The sequence below is a fragment of the Haliotis cracherodii genome, unplaced genomic scaffold, assembly GCF_022045235.1.
Source record: "Haliotis cracherodii isolate W230 unplaced genomic scaffold, xgHalCrac1.p SCAF_1, whole genome shotgun sequence".
NCBI lineage: Eukaryota > Metazoa > Mollusca > Gastropoda > Lepetellida > Haliotidae > Haliotis > Haliotis cracherodii.
Window position 1 is genome coordinate 22,111,133 of NW_027266264.1, and position 26,854 is coordinate 22,137,986.

The 26,854-nt window shown below is 39.9% G+C and overlaps 2 protein-coding genes and 1 pseudogene across 3 annotated transcripts; all 3 read right to left on the reverse strand.

Moving 5' to 3' along the window:
• Window positions 1–7,209: 7,209 nt before the first annotated feature.
• Window positions 7,210–23,404, reverse strand: LOC139461974 (uncharacterized). Of its 2 annotated transcripts, XM_071243470.1 has the most exons (6): window positions 23,167–23,404; window positions 20,353–20,448; window positions 17,418–17,651; window positions 11,975–12,070; window positions 9,570–9,803; window positions 7,210–9,023 (listed from the first exon to the last, which is right to left on the reverse strand). In XM_071243470.1, the coding sequence occupies exons 2-6, from the start codon at window positions 20,420–20,422 to the stop codon at window positions 8,038–8,040; spliced, it is 1,620 nt and encodes a 539-aa protein (XP_071099571.1). In that variant the 5' UTR covers window positions 20,423–20,448; window positions 23,167–23,404; the 3' UTR covers window positions 7,210–8,037. The 2 variants fall into 2 exon arrangements, with proteins under 2 accessions (XP_071099571.1, XP_071099578.1); XM_071243477.1 differs by lacking the exons at window positions 17,418–17,651; window positions 20,353–20,448; window positions 23,167–23,404 and adding an exon at window positions 14,118–14,342.
• LOC139470708 (uncharacterized) lies at window positions 15,424–16,982 on the reverse strand. The gene is made up of 2 exons (XM_071252976.1): window positions 16,955–16,982; window positions 15,424–16,631 (listed from the first exon to the last, which is right to left on the reverse strand). Exons 1-2 carry the CDS (start codon window positions 16,980–16,982, stop codon window positions 15,913–15,915), a joined length of 747 nt encoding a protein of 248 aa, XP_071109077.1. The 3' UTR covers window positions 15,424–15,912.
• A 1,749-nt stretch (window positions 23,405–25,153) lies between the features above and the next one.
• LOC139454699 (uncharacterized) lies at window positions 25,154–26,351 on the reverse strand (annotated as a pseudogene).
• Window positions 26,352–26,854: the final 503 nt, after the last annotated feature.

The window sequence follows — 26,854 nt, forward strand, 5'->3', positions numbered from 1 at the left end:
GTGAAAAGATCAAACTTCATCATCCCTTTGTGTGATGAAGTGGGAAGTCATTTATCTTTGACATTATATGTCCTTTTTTGTTGTTTTATTAAATCGGGAGGCGTAAAAACGGCGTAAAACCATACTCACTCACTGTTTTATTAATCCTATGACTTACTCACCTGAATGATTATAGGACCATGTCAATGTTGTCACGAATGTACTCTTTCTTATCGTTACTAGCTATGCTGTTCCATTTCAGTTATTATGTCTAAAACCGTAAGTAAACTTTAAGATATCATAAATAATAACTGACCATACGTATTGACTGTAACATATATAGGGTAGAGGATTCAATTATTTATCTCTGGCATCACGGCCATAGTACAAATGTAAATAAAAACGATATATGCATACTGACTTACGTTGAACGTCATGTTGATATGTATATATTATGTATGCTTAATGTATTAACTTTCTGTGTGTATTTTCTTGTTATTCGCTCTGTGTATTCTGTTTTGTGTATCTTTTTGTGTGTTTTAATCACCCGATGGGTCTCCATTGGGAGGCGACTTATTGATCGGATGATCAAACTCGGTGACCTGGACGATAGCGTGTCATCGAACATCGACAACCTTGATCGTTGCTCATAATATTAATCACTTGTTAGTCTGGTCCAGCCTCCACAATTTACATGACGCCGTCATATAGCTGGAATATTGTTAAGCGCGGTGCCAAACAACGTTCAGACCAAACAATAAATATTCTTTTTCGACGAGTATAATAAGGAGCATGTGCAGTGTCGTTACTTTTCGTACTGATTTGGAGAAAAGGGCAGTGACCGAGTTTCAAATTCACGAGAAAAGTCAAAACGCTGATCACGTTTCAAATTCACGAGAAATGACAAAATGCTGATCACGTGGCTGCGTCTTGCGCCATTCCACAATAACAACCCCCAACCAACGTCCGTGACATTACCTCATATCTCACCATCATCTCAATAATGTTTAATAATTCAATCAATGGGACTGTAAACTTACTGAGGGTACGATAGTAATTATAATAACGATCCATTCCAAATTCATCAGATTTCCACATCAATTGGTGTTCAATCGTGACACGAAGGCTCCAGCTGAGTACACCACAGGCGACTCTGTCTCGGTAATAAAGACTACCCCGTCAGCTGGGAGTGAGTTCCTTTGGATATCTCTGTCAAATCAATAACTTGTTGATATGAAAATGATCTAACCAGTCTGCCAGGCGACTTTAGATCGTGTCGGTGATGGAATCACGACACTGGGGCAATATTTTGAAAGTTTAATAAACACACTAATGTGTTATACATGAATCCTACACGCTGGTGCGCGTTGCACACGTGCCCTGCTTCCCCGAAAATAGTGTCTCGCATGTGTCTTACATAAAGTGATTCAGAAACACCTGCTCATGATACAGACGTAATTGACTGCTTTAGCAGAGGTTTCTCATGTATGTTGAAAGGGGTTTTATATTACGAGCATCTTCACATGTCCGACACAGTCCCTCACTTGTGTGTTACACATCCGAAAAAGTTGCCTACTGGGATCTTACATATCCTTAAAGGTGCCTTATGTGTGTGTTAAATATCCGTTAAAGTGCCTTACATTTATGTTACATGTCCGATAAAGTGCCTTACATGTGTGTTACATATCCGATAAAGTGCCTTGCATGTGTGTTACATATCTGATAAAGTGCCTTGCATGTGTGTTACATGTACGATAAAGTGCCTCACATGTGTGTTACATATCCGAAAAGCGCCTCACATGTGTGTTACATATCTGAAAAAGTGCCTTGCATGTGTGTTACATGTACGATAAAGTGCCTCACATGTGTGTTACATATTTAAAAAAGTGCCTCACATGTGTGTTACATATCCGAAAAGTGCCTCACATGTGTGTTACATATTTAAAAAAGTGCCTCACATGTGTGTTACATATTTTAAAAAGTGCCTCACATGTGTGTTACATATCCGAAAAGTGCCTCACATGTGTGTTACATATTTAAAAAAGTGCCTCACATGTGTGTTACATATCCGAAAAGTGCCTCACATGTGTGTTACATATTTTAAAAAGTGCCTCACATGTGTGTTACATATTTTAAAAAGTGTCTCACATGTGTGTTACATATCCGAAAAGTGCCTCACATGTGTGTTACACATCCGAAAAAGTTGCCTACTGGGATCTTACATATCCTTAAAGGTGCCTTATGTGTGTGTTAAATATCCGTTAAAGTGCCTTACATTTGTGTTACATGTCCGATAAAGTGCCTTACATGTGTGTTACATATCCGATAAAGTGCCTTGCATGTGTGTTACATATCTGAAAAAGTGCCTTGCATGTGTGTTACATGTACGATAAAGTGCCTCACATGTGTGTTACATATTTAAAAAAGTGCCTCACATGTGTGTTACATATCCGAAAAGTGCCTCACATGTGTGTTACATATTTAAAAAAGTGCCTCACATGTGTGTTACATATCCGAAAAGTGCCTCACATGTGTGTTACGTATCCGAAAAGTGCCTTGCATGTGTGTTACATATCTGAAAAAGTGCCTTGCATGTGTGTTACATGTACGATAAAGTGCCTCACATGTGTGTTACATATTTAAAAAAGTGCCTCACATGTGTGTTACATATCCGAAAAGTGACTCACATGTGTGTTACATATTTAAAAAAGTGCCTCACATGTGTGTTACATATTTTAAGTGCCTCACATGTGTGTTACATATCCGAAAAGTGCCTCACATGTGTGTTACATATTTAAAAAAGTGCCTCACATGTGTGTTACATATCCGAAAAGTGCCTTGCATGAGTGTTACATATCCGAAAAAGTGCCTCACATGTGTGTTACATATATCCGATAAAGTGCCTTACATGCGTGTTACATATCTGAAAAAGTGCCTTGCATGAGTGTTACATATCCGAAAAAGTGCCTCACATGTGTGTGACATATCCGATAAAGTGCCTTACAAGCGCTGCCAACTTGATGACGTCGTATGTTTGACGACGCTATTTTTGGGAGGGAGTGTCTAGTGAGTTGTTCCCCATAGATGTAATATAGCTGGGCAACGCAGATAAACATGATGGCCGAACGATCGCATCCAAAAACCGGGAGAGATATGACAGTCGCTATTGGTAGAAAAGGTGCAGGTAAGCCACGTGCGGATTGTGAGACTATGCGGGAAATACCTACCCTCTTGTGCATAACATGGACTTCTATTGCGGGAGTCCTCATTATTTAAATAGGGATTAATATTTTCAAAGCTTGTACATTTTATCAACATACTTAAAGAGGCTGTACATAATGTTGATATATCATATAAGAAATAAAACACTGCAGGGAGAATAAACCACTCAGGGGTGCGCACCTCATGGTTTATTCTCCCGGCAGTGTTTTATTGTACGATAAAGAACTCCCACTCGTCGTTTATTTCTTAAATAAATATATGTAATAAAATATTTTAAATAATTTCAATTTTACAATTCTACCCCCAGTGAAAGGTCAACAGCAGAGGATGTCGGACATTTTATGCTTAATAGCATTTATCAATTATCTGAGTCTAACAACGAAATATATAACGCCAACGCCAGATGATAAGCATGTTCGCCGACATAGATTCCATTGGGCGTAAAGGGTAAAGTAGCGAGGAAGGTTGTATGAACAGATCACAAAATATCAGTGATAAGACCAGGTGTTGGCTAAAAGGGTAAGCATGTCCTGCCCTACCGATATATGAAGCACCCGCCACTCAAACAATTTGCATACAAAAGTAAGTGTCTGTTGCCTGACGCCGCACAGCAGGACTCGACGGCCTGTAAACAAACCAGGCACTCTAGTGCCAAAATCTAGTGACGTGATAGCGAATTTTAAGATTGTCTTGAAACTGAAAACTATTTGTTAATTTTGAATTGGTATTTGGAATAAGTTAGGGGATACCCGTTTAGATGATCGGCTGTTTTTTACATATTTTACTGAAAGAAGCGTTTGGTATCAGCTTGATATTTGTGGCTAAATGAAGATATTTTACCCGCGTTTCCAGTGACTGCTGGACGTGGTTATCTCGATAATTTGAGTGAGTGAGTGAGTTAAAGTTTAACGTCACATCGGCAATATTTCAGCCATATCGTGACGACTCGATAATTTGAAGAGATTACAGATATTGTTTTACAAAATGAATAAGGTTGACACGTCTGGAAAGTATCTCTAATTTACCTCCAATACAGTATATTCCTTGAACTTTCGGAACTACTCATTAAGCAATGAGTACCAACAGCTTTACACAAATTGCACGTGCATGATGGATGGAGACGCACGTGACACATTTGTCACAGGCTTGATGTTCTTCAAGTGTTATTGCTAACAGTAAACTCGTCTATTGTTTCAAAGTTTATATTTTCCAACCGGATTTGAAAGAGACCTAAATGAAATTTGTTCCTTATCCTTCACAAATCTTGCGATCAATACTTGCTTTAGATTCCTGTGTCCCATCTTCCGTTAAGTATGTATATACAACACGTTGATGTTGTTTTCCTCCCACAACAAACTGAACTGTTTGAATGCAAACTATGCCATGATGACCATATAAATAAGTTATATAGTTCGCAGAGGTTTCCATAACACTGGTCTGTGGTCCAGAATACATTTTAAAATTATATAAATGTTTAAGGAAAAGTCTTTGAAATAAATAACATAAGAGAGAGAAATTATGGATATCAACTCTTTATCAAGAGGAACTCAATGTTTCGGAGTATATGCTTACTCATTTACTTGATGAAGGTGTAAGCAATATACTCCGAAACGTCGTTGTCCTCAAAATAGAGTACTTGACATCCATTCATTCGCTTTTGTCCAAGAAATCATTTTGTGAATATTTTATGTCTGTTTCAGTTACTTTTGAAGTTCAGAAACCAACGAGTACGGGTGTGATAGATGTGAGAATAGAATTCAAGAGAAGGTGAGGTGAAATAGGGTTCAACATCACGTCCACAATTATTGCATGTATATAACGTCTGTTAAGGTGAGGTGAAATGGCGTTTAATGTTACGTCCAAGACTATTACACTTACCAAGCGACGTACGTGCACGTTTGTGTGTGTGTGTGTGTGTGTGTGTGTGTGTGTGTGTGTGTGTGTGTGTGTGTGTGTGTGTGTGCACGTACATTTTGTAGCTGCTTGAACTAGTCCGTACTAATGCCGATTTTATAGTGCTAGCCCACCGAGATACCATGCTGCAGCTTAACACGAACACCCCTCTCCAAGCCGACCAGTCCTTGTTTGAGCCCCTTAATGTCGAGCGTCAGGCAGGGTAACACCAAGTACCATGTTTTAACGTCTTTTGGTATGACGCGGCCGGGGATCGAACACCCTGCCTTCTGCTCTCCTAGCGTACGCTCTACCACAAGACTAGTAACGACAGTCCCACTGGTTGAGATCGACAGCGTAATAACAGCGTACTTATGGACAGGCCCGTCCCACCTTGTTACCATTACAATATATGACCATGACATCAAGGGCTGCTACACCAGGAGGCATGTGCAATGTACCACGATGCCATCAAGGTCTGCTTCAGCAGGAGACTTTGTACAATGTATTACCATGACATCAAGGGCTGCTAGATCAGGAGGCATGTACGATGTACCACCATGACATCAAGGCCTGCTACAGCAGGAACATTTGTACAATGTACCACCATGCCATCAAGGGTTGCTACACCAAGAGGCATGTACAATGTACCACCATGACATGAAGGGCTGCTACAGCACGAACATTTGTACAATGTACCACCATGCCATCAAGGGTTGCTACACCAAGAGACATGTACAATGTACCACCATGACATCAAGGGCTGCTAGATCAGAAGCATTTGTACAATGTACTACCATGCCATCAAGGGCGTCTACTGCAGGCGGCATGTACGATATACCACCATGACATCAAGGGCTGCTAGATCAGGAGGTATGTACAATGTACTACCATGACATCAAGGGCTACTACTGCAGGCGGCGTGTACAATGTACCACCATGACATCAAGGGCTGCTACTGCAGGGGGCATGTACAATGTACCACCATGACATCAAGGGCTGCTACAGCAGGAGGATGTACAATGTACCACCATGACATCAAGGGCGGCTACAACAGAAGCATTTGTATAATGTACCACCATAACATCAAGGGCTGCTACATCAAGAGGCAAGCGCAATGTACCACCATGACATCAAGGGCTGTTACACTAGGAGGCATGTGCAATGTACTACCATGACATCAAGGGCGGCTACATCAGGACGCATGTACAATTTGTCACCATGACATCAAGGGCTGTTACACCAGGAGCATCTGTACAATTTGTTACAATGACATCAAGGGCTGTTACACCAGGAGCATTTGTACAATTTGTTACAATGACATCAAGGGCTGTTACACCAGGAGCATTTGTACAATTTGTTACAATGACATCAAGGGCTGTTACACCAGGAGCATCTGTACAATTTGTTACAATGACATCAAGGGCTGTTACACCAGGAGCATTTGTACAATTTGTTACAATGACATCAAGGGCTGTTACACCAGGAGCATTTGTACAATTTGTTACAATGACATCAAGGGCTGTTACACCAGGAGCATTTGTACAATTTGTTACAATGACATCAAGGGCTGTTACACCAGGAGCATTTGTACAATTTGTCACCATGGCATCAAGGGCTGTTACACCAGGAGCATTTGTACAATTTGTCACCATGGCATCAAGGGCTGTTACACCAGGAGACATGTACAATTTGTCCCCATCACATCAAGGGCTGCAACATCAGGAGGCATGTACAATTTGTCCCCATCACATCAAGGGCTGCAACATCAGGAGGCATGTACAATGTACCACCATGACATCAAAAGGTATGTCAATATTATTCTCCCACGTGTTTACCAGGCGGTCAATATTGTGGAGGTACCTTTAAAACACAGCCATAGTTAAGGGTCAGTGTGTTGGTGGATTCGGTAGACACACACAAATAGTTTTTGGTCAATACGGTGACAGTCTCTTGCACGGACATTTTCATGCATCTTTAGTTCCATGTAGGTATTTTTGTAACAGAATACGTAAGAGTTTCAACTTCTAACATAATCACAAGCCTTTTTCAATCTATTAAGGAAGCATAAAAACGATGTTCAGGTTTACGTGAGTATTTATTGGAGAGGGCATGTAGTACAAACATATAGTCTGTTTACTTACGTTTATATTCTTAATCTTTCTTCAACAAAAAATGAATGTCCCCATGGTGTCCCCAGATTCGAGCATGTGTATAAATAAACTAACAATCCATGCATCTGGAAAAATACCAGTGTTCAAGATAGTACAATACAATATCTTTAAATACGGAATAAAGTCTAGTGAATGCTTCAGGAGCTACGCATTAAATTTTCATTTCCCAAGAAATTGCTGAATGGTTGCTTGAGCATGATCAGATATAAATTATCAGTAGATGTGTGTTTTTCTGCATAATTCCATATGTATCGTTGCGCTACTCTCTCATTAAACTCACCAAAGATATGTATATCTATATCGCATGTGTTTGACTTTTCTAGGGGATTATAAACTCAACCTCACTATCACTATTTTCATGCGTACAGCGTACAACTTACAGAGTTTACAGCGTACAGCCTTCCAAAATGATGAGAAATATTATAATGTAGAGTGCTTCCCCTACCAGATATCTCGCACACTTGCTAGCACACTAAGACATACACAATCTCAAAACAAATTCTCAAATTTATCAGTGTCATGTAACACTGTTTCAAGTAATGCAGAAAAAACCATTCACCAGGAAATTATACCAATGTGGATCATCTACATTTGAGTACAAGCCATTTTTGTTCCATGTTCCAGCTCGATTAGATGGAATCACAGAATCTGCTTTAATGCCTTGATTACACCCATGTGAACCTGTGTGGTCGCAATACTGAATGAGAAAAGATATATTTCTTCTGTCAAAGTGTTTTAACGATGGTTAATTTTTATATTTCAATTCTTCTTAGGAGTGTTCTCTGTTTGAATTAAACAGAGATTCATATGACGGTGGCGGGGCAATGTCTGCCTGTTGTCTGCTTGGAGTGTAGGGGGGTGGTGGTGCAATATCTGTTTGCTCTCCACTATATGTGGCACTAGGGAGTGGTCCTACGTTCGTTTGTTGTCCAACATATGTGGCGCAAGGGGCTGTTGCAATATCCGTTTCTTGTCTACTATTTGTGGTGCAATGTTGCAGCGCACAAGGGAGTGGTCTTATGTCCGTTTGTTGTAAATATGTGGCGCTAGGGGGTGGTGCACTGTCCGTTTGTTGTCCACTATATGTGGTGCAAGGTGGCGGTGTAACATCCGTTTCTTGTCCACTATATGTGGCGCTTGGGGATGGTGCAACACCCGTTTGTTGTCCACTATATGTGGTACTGGGGGGTGATCCTATGTCCGTTTGATGTCCACCATATGTGGCACTAGGGAGTGGTCCTACGTTCGTTTGTTGTCCACCATATGTGGCGCAAGGGGCTGTTGCAATATCCGTGTCTTGTCTACTATTTGTGGTGCAATGTGTCAGTGCAACATCCGTTTGTTGTCCACTATATGTGGCCCAAAGGGGTGGTGCAGTGTTCGTTTCTCGTGGAGGACACATTATGCTATTGCCATCACAATCGCCACTGATGTAGCTTGACAAATTGCCCGCAAAAGAGTTCGCGTAGGTCATATTGGTGGACCTCATAGTAATCGGGACCTGCCCTGGTAATAACTTCTGAGATGGAGGGACTATATCTGTGTTGTCAAGATCCATCTGTTCCTCATTTGGTTCCCTGTTCTTTGGCATGCAGCGAATACATGTAACAAAGATTACGATGATGCATGCGAGGCCAATGAATATTTTATCTACTAATCCGTCGTCCTCGATGTCCTCCTCGGTGTCCTCCTCGGTGTCCTCCTCGGCATCCTCCTCAGCGTCATTGGCATTGCCCGAAACCAATACCGGTGGATCTTAAACAAATGAAAGTTATAGAAAACACTTGACAGCGTACATTACGCTAAAAACGTCCACGGTTCGAATCCATTGGACGCTTCCACATGAAATATGATATGTTTGCCCCACAACCTGTTGTTCAGAGGTGAAGTATTCCACAACATCGTAATCATGAAAATCTCAGTAGACTTCACTAATGCACGGAGATTTAACTTTTATAAAGTATCATAATTGGGTGAGGTTAGGTGAAATATTGTTTAATGTCGCGTTCAAGATTATTGAACTTATAGGCCAACATGCATGTGCGAGTACTGCAGATTTAACTAGTCCAGACTAATACCAGTTTTATTGTTCTGGCCCACCGCCATACCATGCCACAGTTTAACATGACTACTTAGACACAGCATACTGACTTCGAGGTATTCAGTCCTTGTTTTATGCCATTAATACCATTGGCCAGACAGGTTAAGAAGTACCAGTACCAGAACCAGTACCAGTACCAGGTCAGTATATGCAATCTTTAAAGAACTTTCACGCATGTACATTATACCTTCAACACTCACCTGGTTTTTTACGGCACGTTCCAGAGTACTTGTTACAGATGCCATAACTACACGTACACGGTCGAGAACAGTGTAAGCCATACCAGCCATCGGTACAGTCGAAATAACACATGCCATCACGAAAACATCTTCTACAACTCGGTTTACATTCTTCACACTCTCCATAACTTTTGTAATATCCCTTTTTGCACATTAAACATTCATCTGCACATATTCTACAGCCCTCCGTACAATCTGAAACAAAGACGGATATATATTTATGTGTAGCCAATTACATATACATATTACAGTTGTTTCTTCTAGTATGTGAACACCAGGGATAACATCGACACCATCACCTCACTACTGCCCCCACTGACATCAAAAACATCGCCACCAATCATCAGAATGGCCACAACAATCAACACTATTTGCACTATCCATGATAACGCCTGATCCCATCGACTACATATCTGTCCTTTTTGTAATAGTAATAGTGGAACACACTGAATATTACTATGAGAAACAGGACTGGAAATTTTGATGACAAATAATAACGATAGTCAAGACAATTTTGGTAATGAAAGTCATCTTGGGGTATCAGTGATGAAGATATTTCTATGGGACCAGGCGTTATCTTGGATGGTGAAAATAGTGATGTCAGTAGGAATAGTGATGTGGTGATGGTGTCGATGTTGTCCCTGGTGTTCTCATGGTTTACCAACGGCAGTAGATGTAATGTTGGTTTCATTGTCTGTTGTTTAACATCAGTCAATAACAGTTTCATCATAACTGTCTGACATACCCCAACTCTTGCAAGAATGGTCACCTGTCGACTGTCGAGTTGCAATGAATGCCTGACAACATGATCCCGATTCGATAACGAGAAAGCCTTCGATCGTGTTTGGCTTGACGGTCTCTTCTACAAATTACATATATTTGGTATGAAATGGTCAATTATGGGGAATTCTACGTCAATCTTACAATTCGATGTACTCATGTGTTAGCTTTGCTGGCTTTAAATCTGCTGTTTTCCCTGTTAAACAGGGTGTAGGTCAGGGTCGTGTTATCTCAGCATGGCTCTTTACTCTTCATATAAACGATTTACTTCATGAACTAAGCAATTCCGATTGTGGACTATGTCTCCCATGGGTACGATGCCCAGGAATACTGTTAGCAGACGACACGACCTTGATCAGCTGTAACACAACAGGTCTTCTTCATTGATCAACAAAAGCTTTTGCTTCATGGTAAGCTATGTAATTCAAACCTAATGTATATTTTCAAACAAACGTTTCTTGTCCGATTTGGACTGTTTAGATAAGTTAATAGTTAATGAGAACAAGTGGGACACAAAATCACATATCTTTAGCATGCTACGTCTTGTCTTCAAATATAATTTGTCAGACGAGGTTAATGATTATATAATGCGTTCAAATTTCATCAAGAAACGATTATGGTCAAAACTGGTGAAAGAAAAGATTCACCTACACGAAAAACAATTACTAAACAATGCGCTTCTGAGCAGAATATCTCTGTCTAGATAACTAACAATACGATCTGGATGAGAACAAAGGTTATGGAAACTTGCTCTCGATAGACCAGAATATTTTACTTCCATAACTAGACTAGTTCGCTTAGGTTCAATGCCAATAGAATCAAAGGAATGTATTTGTGGAACAGTTGCGAATGATAAAGTGAAACACGTTTTCATGTCATGGCAAAAGAATTTAGAGGAAAGAAATATTATACTTGATAAAATCATTGATTTGCTTGATGTTAAAATATGTGTGAGAATCTGGACAGACGATGATACCTTTCTAACTTTTCTGCTTAGCCGGTTACCTAAACAACTTGAAGATGAATTAGACTACAAAGTATATGCAGAGAGCATGATAAATATTGGTGGTGCAGTTAAAAAGTGGAATGAAGTCATCCGAAGCTGCTTATACTAAACAATGTATGTACTGTAAGCAAGTGTACATTTGTAAATAGGACATGCTAATTGTCCATCTAATAACACCAACAATCAATATGATACATATGTATATGAACTTCTTCTGACATATATGTATACATGATACTGAAACACCAATACTCTAGTATTCGTACAACTTGTGTGACCCCAAAGCAAACAACAAAGGATCATAATCGGGGCCATTCCGTGACGACACTCTAAAGCGCCCAAGACTTCTTGGCAACCAGTGCAAACTTTACCGGTAACTAACGATGACCTGTTTCAACTGTTGCTACAAATATGCCTTCATAATAGTGAGCGAGTGAGTGAATTGGATTTAACGCTGCTTTTAACAGTATTCCAGTTATATCGCGGCGTGTCACCTTAATGTGGGAGGAAAGCCCGAAGTGATGCAGGTCTCAGACGTTTACCACTTCGGTGAAGCCTTCATAATAAAAAGGGTACCTACTTGTTGATGCTGCTGCCACCCCATCCAACAGAGCCACCAGGAGGCCCAGGACCAGGAACCGCCAGAACATCTCCTGCTGCCAGTGTGCCATTGGATCTGTGAAAGAAACAACAAGGTGCCGTTGAACAAAGCGATCTGAGTGCTGAGGTGATCGTAAGTCTATGTTAAGGTAGGGACGTTACGATCATCTAAGCGCTACAGTTGTCAGTCAGTGTTAAGGTAGGGGAGTAAAGATCGTCTTAGCACCAATTAATAAGATCGCTTTGTGGAACGGCTCCAGGAATGTAAACGAGCAGCACAGTAAAATATATCCAACACATCTCTTATTTCTCTGCAGAAAACAACAAGGTATATGACAGAACATCTTTCGATTTGTAGACACTACACAGATTGATGAAACCGAGCTCAGGTGTGATATTGACACACCAAAGATCATAATGCTCTCTGGTTTTACTCTTCTCAGCAAGCTATTTGCAATTAAAAGATGCTCGTTTCACAAGATATGGTAGTTACGATCGCCCTAGCGCAAAGATAGCTTTATGGAATAGGGCCTTGGTCTTTTACAGAAACAACCAGGCGTCTAGGCCAGATGAGGTTCCACCAGGCCATCTTAGGCAATTTTGACTTTCAAAGTAAGTAGATTAAAACTTGATTTTATATTGCTTTGTGATAACCCAAACCTGTCTCACTGTTGACATACTAAGCTACAGGTGTCCGTATTAATTAAACTTAGCCATATTTTGAATTATTCAATACCTAATTAGTGTAGTGTTATATCGTGTGAGTGAGTGAATAAGATTTTATGCCGCTTTTGGCAATATTACGGCGGTGGACAACAGAAATGGGCTCCACATATTGTACCCAGAGAATATAACCTGGATCTTCGCGTGATGAGCGAACGCCTTAGCCACTGGGTTACCCCGCCGCCCATAACATCATGTCATGCCATACATTATACAATGCTGTGCAGTCTTTAGTCGACCTGCAAAATGCCATGTAACACAAAAGAAGGCAAAGTCACACCATGACTCCACTTTAAACCATGATTGACTGACATTAAAATATAAGTTTTATATATTTTTCAAAGTGACATGACGTTAATCATGTTAATTGTGACAACTATGCAATAACTGTAACATGATTGTGAGAACATCTCCAGAATTACAGATGGTAGTAAATTATACGCTTTTCAAAACTGTGATAGAAAACTAACAATACCCCAAGGGAGAGTTGATTCATAGTTCCTTGTGACTTAAATGTATCAGGTGGTCATGCTTGGTGACTTGCATACCATCACACCCCGACGGCTAGGAACGGGTTTCAGTATATTAACCTCTAGTTAGCCTGGTCTAGATGCAATTACTTTTATGATGTCATGACTTAGCTTACTGCGCCGTTAAACAGGATTCACTCACTCCCTGCCCCCTGGATAAAAGTAATAGATCACCATACCACTGGACTTAGGCTTAGTTAAATGTGATAGTGTTATGTTGGGTAGATTTGATTTCAACAATTTTCTATTCTTTAATCCTTCAATTTGCAGGATACAAAATTCATTATGGATCTGTTTAACCGATGTAGATATAAAAGTGCATCAGAGTTTCTCTATTTCACCACACTAATGAATTATATACAATCTCAACAAACCACACCTTTTCTTACTGACCTAGTTTGGTATCATGAACATTGAATAATACGATCCCAAATTGCTACGGTCTCTCACATATGTTCTACGTCCCATCTGATGACCATGAAAGCATTTCTGATATACCGTTTCTAAAATCTGGTTTGGAAGGCAGAACATTCTAACGCAAATTATATTTTCAGAACCTTTTGCACCAAAATGTTTATCTTTTACACAGGCAAATACACTCCCTCCATCTCCCCAAGTTTGGTATTCGTCCGAGCGATGTCTGTTGAAAGAATCAATACAACTGGCCGTCTATCACAGTTTCATTCGAACAATGCCATTTGGCCGAAGATGGCATCTCAAACAGCATCCAAACTAATCGATATTTATGACACATGTTCCTTACAATTTCTAATACAATGATACTTATTCAGTGATTCCAATGATAGTCAACATTCTTACTAATATCCAATGAACGACGACTGGAATAAAACAACAAAACAGCTGCCTCACCTCTAGACTGGTTCACGGATTCTCCGCTTGGTGTCGTCGCTGCTCGTACAAACGGAATTCAGTCGACCCCGCCTCAAGCAGCGCCCTTCTCAGTGATCCGTCGTCGGTACCAGTTTAGGCAGTCTCATATGATATTGACAGACTGCTCTATGTTCATTTCGCGATAACGTTCAAAGCAATGTACAAGTGATGTAAAGTGACGACCGTTCCTTGCCATGATGTCAAGGAAATCGCTCACGGGCGGTGTTAACCATAGATAATTACCTGTGAATAATGGTGCCAATGTTATGCTGACATGGGCGGTGTTAACCGTCAATAGTTCCCTGTGGTTAATGACACAAATTGGGAGCTTACCTACCGCCACAAGTAACAATGAGTTTGTGTTCAGAAGCTGATAATGTATAATTTCATGTATACGAAGTGCACTCACTATCTTTTGATATACCGATAGATCAGGCTCGCTAATGGGGTGGTCAGGCCCGTTCAAGGAGGTCAACATTGTGGCGGTCCATTTAAAACACAGAACATAGTTATGGGTCAGTGTGTTAGTGGATGCGCTGGACACACACAAGTAGTTGTGGGTCAATATGGCGACAGTCTCACGGACATTTATATACATGTTTTGAATTAAATTTAACATATTTCAGAAGAAGGCATTTTTCAGTATATGTAAGAGATTCAACCTATTAACATAGTCAAAAGCCTGTTTTAATATATGAAGGAAGCATAAAAACGATGTTAGGTTTTCGTAAAGTATTTATTAAAGAAGGCATGTAAATGCAAAAATATTGTCCATGGTGAATATTTTCCTATAGTGTTTAAAGGAGATATACCCCTATAGTTATTTGGAAGTGTGGTGTCCCCAGATTCATGTATGGGTATCATTAAACTAACAGTCCATGCATCTGGAAATATTATATAATATGTTTAAATGTGTCGCAATCCAGTGAATGCTCACGGAATGTAACAGGTACACCATCTCTCCCGGATGATTTGACAGCTTTAAGATTTGGGCGATTTATTTCTCCTTTTGTCGCCTATTATCTGTACTGACCGCATATCAGTACTGTTACATTGATCAGGGTTCATACAATCATGATCACATCCGACATTGATATCAAATTCATTACTCTGTCCAGTTTCAGGATTTAACATGTCCTTAAAATATTCTGCTCATGCTTGAGGTGAAATACCCATTTCAATACTCTTTTTGAAATTTCTTGCAATCTCTTGAAGTAATACAAAACATTTTTTTACAACGTACAGAGTTTACAGCTTATAGCCTTTCAAAATGATGAGTACAGAGTTTACAGCGTATAGCCTTTCCAAATGATGAGTACAGAGTTTACAGCGTATAGCCTTTCAAAATGATGAGTACAGAGTTTACAGCGAATAGCCTTTCGAAATGATCAGTACAGAGTTTACAGCGTATGGCCTTTTTAATGAAGAGTGCTACCCCAACCGGATATCTCGCACAATGATTTATGTGCTTTGCAAGCACACTTTGACATATAAAATCTAAAGACAAATTCTCAATTTTATCAGTGTCATGTAACACTGTTTCAGTTATGCAGAGATTGTCAAACTTCACCAGAAAATTATACCTATCTGGATCATCTACATTTGAGTACAAGCCATTTTTGTTCCATGTTCCAGCTGAATTAGATCGAACCTCACAAGCTGCTTTAATGCCTTGATTGCACCCATGTCATCCTGTGTCTTTGTAATACTGGATGAGACAAAATATATTTGTTATGTCAAAGTGCTATAACGGTGGTTAATTTTCGCATTTCATTTATTCTTGGGTGTGTTCTCTGTTTGAATTAAAAAGAGATTCGTATGACGGTGGCGGGGCAATGTCTGCCTGTTGTTCGCTTGGAGTGTAGGAAGGTGGTGGTGCAATATCTGTTTGCTGTCCACTATATGTGGCACTAGGGGATGATCCTATGTCCGTTTGTTGTCCACAATATGTGGCGCATGGGGGCGGTGCAATGTCCGTTTGATGTCCACTATATGTGGCACTAGGGAGTGGCCCTAGGTTCGTTTGTTGTGCACCATATGCGGCGCTAGGGGCTGTTGCAATATCCGTTTCATGTCTACTATTTGTGGTGCAATGTGTCAGTGCAACATCCGTTTGTTGTCCACTATATGTGGCCCAAGGGGGTGGTGCAATGTTAGATTCTCGTGGAGGACACATTATGCTATTGCCATCACAATCGCCACTGATGAAGCTTGTCAAATTGCCCGCAAAAGAGTTCGCGTGGGTTGTATTGGTCGACCTCATAGCAATCGGGACCTGCCCTGGTAATAACTGCTGAGATGGAGGGACTATATCTGTGTTGTCAAGAGCAATCTGTTCCTCATTTTGTTTCCTCTTCTTTGACATGCAGCAAACACATGTAACAAAGATTGGGAGGATGCATGCGACGATAATGAATATTTTTCCTGTTAATCCGTCGTCCTCGGCGTCCTCCTCGGCATCATCGTCATTGCCCGAAACCAATATCGGTGGATCTTTAAACAAATGAAAGTTATAGAAAACACTTGACAGCGTACATTACGCTAAAAACGTCCACGGTTCGAATCCATTGGACGCTTACACAAAAAATCGATATGTTTGCCCCACAACCTGTTGTTCACAGGTGAAGTATTCCACAACATCGTAATCATGAAAATCTCAGTAGACTTCACTAATGCACGGAGATTTAACTTTTATAAAGTATCATAATTGGGTGAGGTTAGGTGAAATATTGTTTAATGTCGCGTTCAAGATTATTGAGCTTATAGGCCAACATGCATGTGCGAGTATTGCTGATTTAACTAGTCCAGACTAATACCAGTTTTATTGTGCTGTCCCACCGCCATACCATGCCACAGTTTAACATGACTACTTAGACACAGCATACTGACTTCGAGGTATTCAGTCCTTGTTTTATGCCATTAATACCATTGGCCAGACAGGTTAAGAAGCACCGTCTTTTAACGTCCATTAATGAAGCGGCCAGATTATGAAACGCCGATCCTTCACTCTCAGGGCCGACGCTTTATCAATCAGACCACGAAGTCGGTCTATTATAAGGATTACATTATTAATCAAATGTACCTACAATACAAGCCACGCCTTTTCTGGGCAATGAAACAATTTATCACTTATCATATGATTTCTGTTATTGAAAATAAATTCAAGTTTGGCATTTGGGATGAAGATGTTTGTTTATGGTTATGAAATATTGTGACCAGGTCAGTATATGCAATCTTTAAAGAACTTTCACGCATGTACATAATACCTTCAACACTCACCTGGTTTGTAAGGACAAGTTCCAGAGTACTTGTCACAGATGCCATAACTACACGTACACGGTCGAGAACAGTATAAGCCATACCAGCCATCGGTACAGTCGAAATTACACATGCCATCACGAAAACATCTTCTACAATTCGGTTTACATTCTTCACACTCTCCATAACTTCTGTAATATCCCTTTTTGCACATTAAACATTCATCTGCACATATTCTACAGCCCTCCGTACAATCTGAAACAAAGACAAATATATATTTATGTGTAGCCAATTACATATACATATTACAGTTGTTTCTTCTAGTATGTGAACACCAGGGATAACATCGACACCATCACCTCACTACTGTCCCCACTGACATCAAAAACATCGCCACCAATCATCAGAATGGCCACAACAATCAACACTATTTGCACTATCCATGATAACGCCTGATCCCATCGACTACATATCTGTCCTTTTTGTAATAGTAATAGTGGAACACACTGAATATTACTATGAGAAACAGGACTGGAAATTTCGATGACAAACGATAACGATAGTCAAGACAATTTTGGTAAAGAAAGTCATCTTGGTGGTATCAGTGATGAAGATATTTATATGGGACCAGGCGTTATCTTGGATGGTGAAAATAGTGATGTCAGTAGGAATAGTGATGTGGTGATGGTGTCGATGTTGTCCCTGGTGTTCTCATGGTTTACCAACGGCAGTAGATGTAATGTTGGTTTCATTGTCTGTTGTTTAACATCAGTCAATAACAGTTTCATCATAATTGTCTGACATACCCCAACTCTTGTCAGAATGGTCACCTGTCGACTGTCGAGTTGCAATGAATGCCTGACAACATGATCCCAATTTGATAACGAGAAAGCCTTCGATCGTGTTTGGCTTGACGGTCTCTTCTACAAATTACATAAATTTGGTATCAATGGTAAATTCTACGTCTATCTTACAATTCTATGTACTCATGTGTTAGCTTTGCTGGCTTTAAATCTGCTGTTTTCCCTGTTTAACAGGGTGTAGGTCAGGGTCGTGTCATATCAGCATGGCTCTTTACTCTTTATGTAAACGATTTACTTCATGAACTAAGCAATTCCGGTTGTGGACTATGTCTCCCATGGGGACGATGCCCAGGAATACTGTTAGCAGACGACACGACCTTGATCAGCTGTAACACAACAGGTCTTCAAATGCTCCTTAAAGGTTGCAGAATATTATGGTAACAAGTGGCAGTTGAAATACAATGTGTTCAAAAGTGATATCCTAATTTTTGGATGTAGTTAAACCACAGTGTCGCCTGACATCTTTACATTGGTAAGATATAATTACCTGTTCAAAAGGCAATTGTCTATGTGGGTACTGTTAAAAATTCTGTAGAAAGAACGAGGTTAGTATGTGAAAAACTGTGAAAATTGATAAATGTAAACCATGATTCTGACCTGTAGCAGCCGTGCGCATCTAGAAACGAGTGATATCTCCCTGTGGCTTATATGTATGGATGTAATGTGTGGGGGAAAACTATTCCTAAAGGAATATGAAATGCTCGAAATCACTCAACGCTATTTCTGTAAGAAAATCCAGAATTTTAATAAGCGTATGCCTGACACAATTGGTCTTTGAATCAGGACAAGGATACATTGATCAACAAAAGCTTTTGCTCCATGGTAATCTATGTAATTCAAACCTAATGTATATTCTCAAACAAATGTTTCTAGTCCGACTTGGACAATTTAGATATAAAGCAACACTAGTTAATAAGAACAAGTGGGACACGAAATCACATATCTTTAGCATACTACGTCTTATCTCCAAATATAATTTGTCTGACGAGGTTAATGATTATATAATGTGTTCAAATTTCATCAAGAAACGATTATGGTCAAAACTGGTGAAAGAAAAGATTCACCTACACGAAAAACAATTACTAAACAATGCGCTTCTGACCAGAAAATCTCTGTTTAGATATCTAACAATACGATCTGGATGAGAACAAGGGTTATGGAAACTTGCTCTCGATAGACCAGAATATTTTACTTCTATAGTTAGACTAGTTCTCTTAGGTTTAATGCCAATAGAATCAAAGGAATGTATTTGTGGAACAGATGTGAATGATATAGTGAAACACGGTTTCATGTCATGGCAAAAGAATTAAGAAGAAAGAAATATTATACTTGATAAAATCATTGACTTCTTCTCACGTATATGAGAATGCATGTTATATGTTTTAGTTAATGATATTACAACTTTATCATGGTGGCCTGTACCTAATCAAGTCTGTTAAGGTGAGGTGAAATGGCGTTTAATGTTACGTCCAAGACTATTACACTTACCAAGCGACGTACGTGCACGTTTGTGTGTGTGTGTGTGTGTGTGTGTGTGTGTGTGTGTGTGTGTGTGTGTGTGTGTGTGTGTGTGTGTGCGCGCGCGCGCGCATTTATACTACAGATGTTGTCTTTTCACTGTATACCTTGTACTCTTCATGAACTTGAGGAACAAAAGAAAATCTATCTATCTATCCATGAAGATGATAGCACAACTGATGTTATATATTTAATAATGGAGGCATTTATGTGATGGTAATGCAGAACACACACAATAACAAACCGGATTATCCGATACTGAAACACCAACACTGTAGTATTCGTACGACTTGTGTGACCCCAAAGCAAACAACAAAGGATCATAATCGGGGCGAATCCAAGACTTCTTGGCAACCGGTGCAAACTTTGCCAGTAACTAACGATGACCTGTTTCAAAGGTTGCTACAAATATGCCTTCATAATAGTGAGTGAGTGAATTGGATTTAACGCCGCTTTTAACAGTATTCCAGTTATATCGCGGCGTGTCAGCTTAATGTGGGAGGAAAGCCCGAAGTGATGCAGGTCTCAGACGTTTACCACTTCGGTGAAGCCTTCATAATAAAAAGGGTACCTACTTGTTGATGCTGCTGCCACCCCATCCAACAGGGCCACCAGGAGGCCCAGGACCAGGAACCGCCAGAACATCCCCTGCTGCCAGTGTGCAGTTGGATCTGTGAAAGAAACATCCAGGGTGTCTTTGTACAAAGCGATCTTAGCGCTGAGGTGATCGTAAGTCTATGTTAAAGTAGGGGAGGAACGATCATCTTAGCGTGACAGTTATCAGTCAGTGTTAAGGTAGGGGAGTTACGATCGTCTTAGCACCAATTAATAAGATCGCTTTGTGGAACGGCTCCAGGAATGTAAACGAACAGCTTGGTACAAATATATCCAACACATCTCTTATTTCTCTGCAGAAAACAACAAGGTATATGACAGAGCATCTTTCGATTCGTAGACACTACACAGATTGATGAAATCGAGCTCATGTGTGATATTGACACACCAAAGATCATAATGCTCCCTGATTTTACTCTTCACAGTAAGCTTTTTTTCAATTGAAAGAGGCTCGTTTCACAAGGTATGTGAGTTACGATCGCCCTAGCGCAAAGACCATCTTGGGCAATTTTGACTTTCAAAGTAAGTAAATTAAACTTAGCCATATATTGAATTATTCAATACCTAATTAGTGTAGTGTAGTGAGTGAGTGAATAAGATTTTATGCCGCTTTTGGCAATATTACGGCGGTGGACAACAGAAATGGGCTCCACATATTGTACCCATGTTGAGAATATAACCTGGATCTTTGCGTGATGAGCGAACGCCTTAGCCACTGGGTTACCCCGCCGCCCATAACATCATGTCATGCAATACATTATACAATGCTGTGAAGTCTTTAGTCGACCTGCAAAATGCCATGTAACACAAAAGAAGGCAAAGTCACACCATGACTCCACTTTAAACCATGATTGACTGATATTAAAATATAAGCTGAATTTTATATATTTTTCAAAATGACATGACGTTAATTGTGACAACTATGCAATAACTTTAACATGATTCTGAGAACATCTCCAGAATTACAGATGGTAGTAAATTATACACTTTTCAAAACTGTGATAGAAAACTAACAATACCCCAAGGGAGAGTTGATTCTTAGTTCCTTGTGACTTAAATGCATCAGGTCACCATGCTTGGTGACTTGCATACCACCACACCCCGACGCCTAGGAATGGGTTTCAGTACATTAACCTCTAGTTAGCCTGGTCTAGATGCGATTACTTTTATGATGTTATGACATAGCTGCAAGATTGCTTACTACACCGTTAAACAATATTCTACCATGAATTTGGAATTTACTCGATTCTGATTGGTCAATCAGAGGCTATTAAATCACAATAAACCCCCTCTGATTGAAACAGCTGGTTTGACGGTCGCATCACCGCGGAAGCTAATATTCATAGAATAGTACTATTTTCAGTCATTGTCGGTAGGCATATTTGAATAACTATATCTACAATTACCGGTTACAAAATGCACAGATGCGGTTACTACAATATTCAAAGGATGTGTGACAGTACATTTCGTGCAGAAAAACACGACAGAAATCAACAAAGGGAATGTATTTACGTTTTGGAGACAACAGAGAGCTTGAAATTTTGGCGCTTTTCTATATACGACTGTGACGTCATATCTTTTGCGTCACAATGAGCGATATGACGTCATAATGGTGACGCGCGATGTAGAGCGAAAGCCTTGCAAAGCTTGCTTTGTTTTCTTTAGGGATGCCCACCTCATGTTAACTTACCAAGTTGCCGTGCTTATATGCTTTCAATGCCTGTCATATGTTCGAGTGAAGTATTACGGTGTAAACAAACTGCTTGAGTATATACAACACCATATTTTGTTCGGTGATTCTGTAATGCAGATCGATAACCCACTCAAAACACTGAACTCAACCCTTACCGCTTCACTCAGTATATTTGCTAACACCAAAGAGTTCGCATTTCTTTTAGTCATGGTAGAATGGAGATAAACATACTGTGTTTTCAATGTAGAGCTAGGTTACCTGTAGATTTAACCCCGCTAAATTGAATTTGGAACCGAACGCGCAGCGTAAGGTTTCAAATGTTAAATTTAGCGGGTTTATGTTTATCTCCTAATTCACTCACTCCCTGCCCCCTGGATAAAAGTAATAGATCACCATACCACTGGACGTAGGCTTAATTTAATGTGATAGTGTTATGTTGGGTAGATTTGATTCAACAATGTTTCTTTACTTCAATTTGCAGGATACGTAAATCATAATGGGTCTGGTCTAACCGATGTAGATTTAAAAGTGCATCAGAGTTTCTCTATTTCACCACACTAATGAATTATATACAATCTCAACAAACCACACCTTTTCTTACTGACCTAGTTTGGTATCATGAACATTGAATAATACGATCCCAAAATGCTACGGTCTCTCATATGTTCTACGTCCCATCTGATGACCATGAAAGCATTTCTGATATACCGTTTCTAAAATCTGGTTTGGAAGGCAGAAAATTCTAACGCAAATTATATTTTCACAACCTTTTGCACCAAAATGTTTATCCATTACACAGGCAAATACATTTCCCTCCATCTCCCCAAGTTTGGTATTCGTCCGAGCGATGTCTGTGGAAAGAATCAATACAACTGGCCGTCTATCACAGTTTCATTCGAACAATGCCATTTGGCCGAAGATGGCATCTCAAACAGCATCCAAACTAATCGATATTTATGACACATGTTCCTTACAATTTCTAATACAATGATACTTATTCAGTGAATCCAGTGATAGTCAACATTCTTACTAATATCCACTGAACGACGATTGGAATAAAACAACAAAACAGCTGCCTCACCTCTAGACTGGTTCACGGATTCTCCGCTTGGTGTCGTCGCTGCTCGTACAAACGGAATTCAGTCGACCCCGCCTCAAGCAGCGCCCTTCTCAGTGATCCGTCGTCGGTACCAGTTTAGGCAGTCTCATATGATGTTGACAGACTGCTCTATGTTCATTTTGCGATAACGTTCAAAGCAATATAATCATAGCGCACACCAGTGATGTAAAGTTACGACCGTTCCTTGCCATCATGTCAGTGAAATCGCTCACGGGCGGTGTTAACCATCAGTAATTACCTGTGAATAATGGTGCCAATACTATGCTGACATGGGCGGTGTTAACCGACAATATTTCCCTGTGGTTAATGACACAAATTGGAAGTTTACCGTCACAAGTAAAATGAGTTGATGTTCAGAAGCTGATAATATAATTTCATGTATACGACGTGCACTACCTTTTGATAAACCAATAGACCACTGAAGAGTTAGAATAGATATTCAGCAACACATGCTTGTCGTTTGAGGCGACTAATGGGATCGGTGGTCAGGCTCGCTGATGGGGTGGCCAGGCCCGTCATGTAGCTGGAATATTGCTGAGTGTGGCGTTAAACAAAAAACTAACAAACATCTATGCAATTGTTGTTACTGGTTTATATATATAATGTAAGAGAGAGAGAGAGAGAGAGAGGGGGGGGGGGTTGATAGATAGATAGATAGATTTTGAACCATGTTCATTAGTCAGCCAATAAAACAAAGGGGTTGTTTTCCATGAATTGTGTCTTCTTTGTCGTGAAAGGTATGTCAATATGAATCTCCCAGGTGTGTTCAAGGAGGTCAATATTGTGGCGGTCTGTTTAAAACACAGACATAGTTATGGGTCAGTGTGTTAGTGGATGCGCTGGACACACACAAGTAGTTGTGGGTCAATATGGCGACAGTCTCCTGCACGGACATTTTCATACGTTTTGAATTAAATTTAACATATTTCAAAAGAAGACATTCAACCTATTAACAAAGTCAAAAGCCTATTTTGATATATGAAGGAAGCATGAAAAGATGTTAGGTTTTCGTAAAGTATTTATTAAAGAAGGCATGTAAATGCAAAAATATTGTCTATGGTGAATATTTTCCTATAGTGTTTAAAGGAGATATACCCCTATAGTTATTTGGAAGTGTGGTGTCCCCAGATTCATGTATGGGTATCATTAAACTAACAGTCCATGCATCTGGAAATATTATATAATATGTTTAAATGTGTCACAGTCCAGTGAATGGTCACGAAATGTAGCAGGTACACCATCTCTCCCGGATGATTTGACAGCTTTAAGATTTGGGCGATTTGTTTCTTCTTTTGTCTGTACTATCCGCATATCAGTACTGTTACATTGATCAGGGTTCATACAATCATGATCACATCCGACATTATATACATTGATATCAAATTCATTACTCTGTCCAGTTTCAGGATTTAACGTCATTAAAATGTGCTGCCCATCCTTGAGGTGAAATACCCAATTCAATACTCTTTTTGAAATTTATTGCAATCTCTTGAAGTAATACAAAACATTTTTTTACAACGTACAGTGGTTACAGCTTATAGCCTTTCAAAATGATGAGTACAGAGTTTACAGCGAATAGCTTTTCCAAATGACGAGTACAGTGTTTATAGCGTATAGCCTTTTTAATGAAGAGTGCTACCCCAACCGGATATCTCGCACAATGATTTATGTGCTTTCCAAGCACACTTTGACATATAAAATCTAAAGACAAATTCTCAATTTTATCAGTGTCATGTAACACTGTTTAAGTTATGCAAATAATGTCAAACTTCACCAGAAAATTATACCTATCTGGATCATCTACATTTGAGTACAAGCCATTTTTGTTCCATGTTCCAGCTGAATTAGATCGAACCTCACAAGCTGCTTTCATGCCTTGATTGCACCCATGTCACCCTGTGTCTTTGTAATACTGGATGAGACAAAATATATTTGATATGTCAAAGTGCTATATCGGTGGTTCATTTTCGCATTTCAATTCTTCTTGGGTGTGTTCTCTGTTTGAATTAAAAACAGATTCATATGACGGTGGCGGTTGAATGTCTGCCTGTTGTCCGCTTGGAGGTTAGGAACATGTGGTGCAATATCCGTTTGTTGTTCACAATATGTGGTGCAAAGCGGCGGTGCAACATCCGTTTGTTGTCAACTATATGTGGTACTGGGGGGTGACCCTATGTCCGTTTGTTGTCCACAGTCTGTGGCGCAAGGGGCTGGTGCAATGTCCGTTTGTTGTCCACTATATGTGGCACTAGGGAGTGGTTTTACGTTTGTTTGTTGTCCACTATATGGGCCCGCAAAAGAGTTCGCGTAGGTCATATTTGTGGACCTCGTCGTAATCGGGACCTTCCCTGGTAATAACTTCTGAGATGGAAGGACTATATCTGTGGCGACAAGGTCCATCATTTTGTTTCCTCTTCTTTAACATGCAGCAAACATATGTACCAAAGAATGAGAGGATGCATGCGACGATAATTAATATGTTTCCTGCTAATCCGTCGTCCTCTGCGTCATCGTCATTGCTCGAAACCAATACCGGTGGATCTGTAAACAAATAAAAGTAACAACAATCACTTGATAGTATACATTATGCTAAAAGAACGTCCAAGGTTTGAATCCATTGGACGCTAAAACGCAAAATAATATTTTTGTCCCACGACATTTGTTCACAGGTTGAGAAGTATATATATTCCACAACACTGTCGTCATATCGACCATGGCAGGGTCTGAAAATCTCAGTAGACTGAATTGAAGGACTTCCCTAATGCACTGAGATTTAACTTTTACAAAGTCTTATAAAAGGGTGAGGTTAGGTCAAATATTGTGTAATGTCGCGTTCAAGATTACTGCACTTATAGGCCGACATGCATGTACGACTGTTGCTGCTTTAACTAGTCCAGGCTAACACCAGTTTTATTGTGCTGGCCCACTGCGATACCATGCCACTGTTTAACATGACTACTTAGACACAGCATACTGACTTCGAGGAGATCAGTCTTGGTTTTATACCAGTAATGCCAGTGTCCAGGCAGGTTAACAAGAACCGCCTTTCAACGTCTGTTAATATGAAGCGGCCAGATTACGAAACGCCGACCTTCCGCTCTCCGGGCAGACGCTTTATCAATAAGACCACAAAGTCGGTCTATCATACTAGAAGACCAACCTGTAGGCCTCGTGACCAAATCATGGAAACAAAGGTTTGAAAGTATTTTTGTGATCCCTGATGGATGCGGAACAATTTTGACTTAGGCTGCCCCCTTGAAAGTCCTGGGCATTTCGGGGAGGGGTCAACAAAGGTCAAACAGGGGCCAAAATTCAGATATATTGCAATCATGCCGACATGCATACCAAATTACTTGTCTAGTTACAAGGAACCTGAAAATATATGGTATCCATCCGGTCTTTAATGGGGAAGCTATGGCCAACAACGTTGAAAGGTCAACGCACTTTTGGTAGGCGGTCATAGTCGCAAACACAGGTAACATTGTCTGATTTTCGTGATTTTAGTGTCTAATAATATGTTTTCTAACATGACAAATTCAACCAAGCAACTTTTAAAAGTAAATTTCAGCAAATGTTTAAAATGCTTCTGAAAGGTTTCCATAAATTGGCCAACTTAAAGGGGCACTGATCTAACGCAATTCCCCGGACT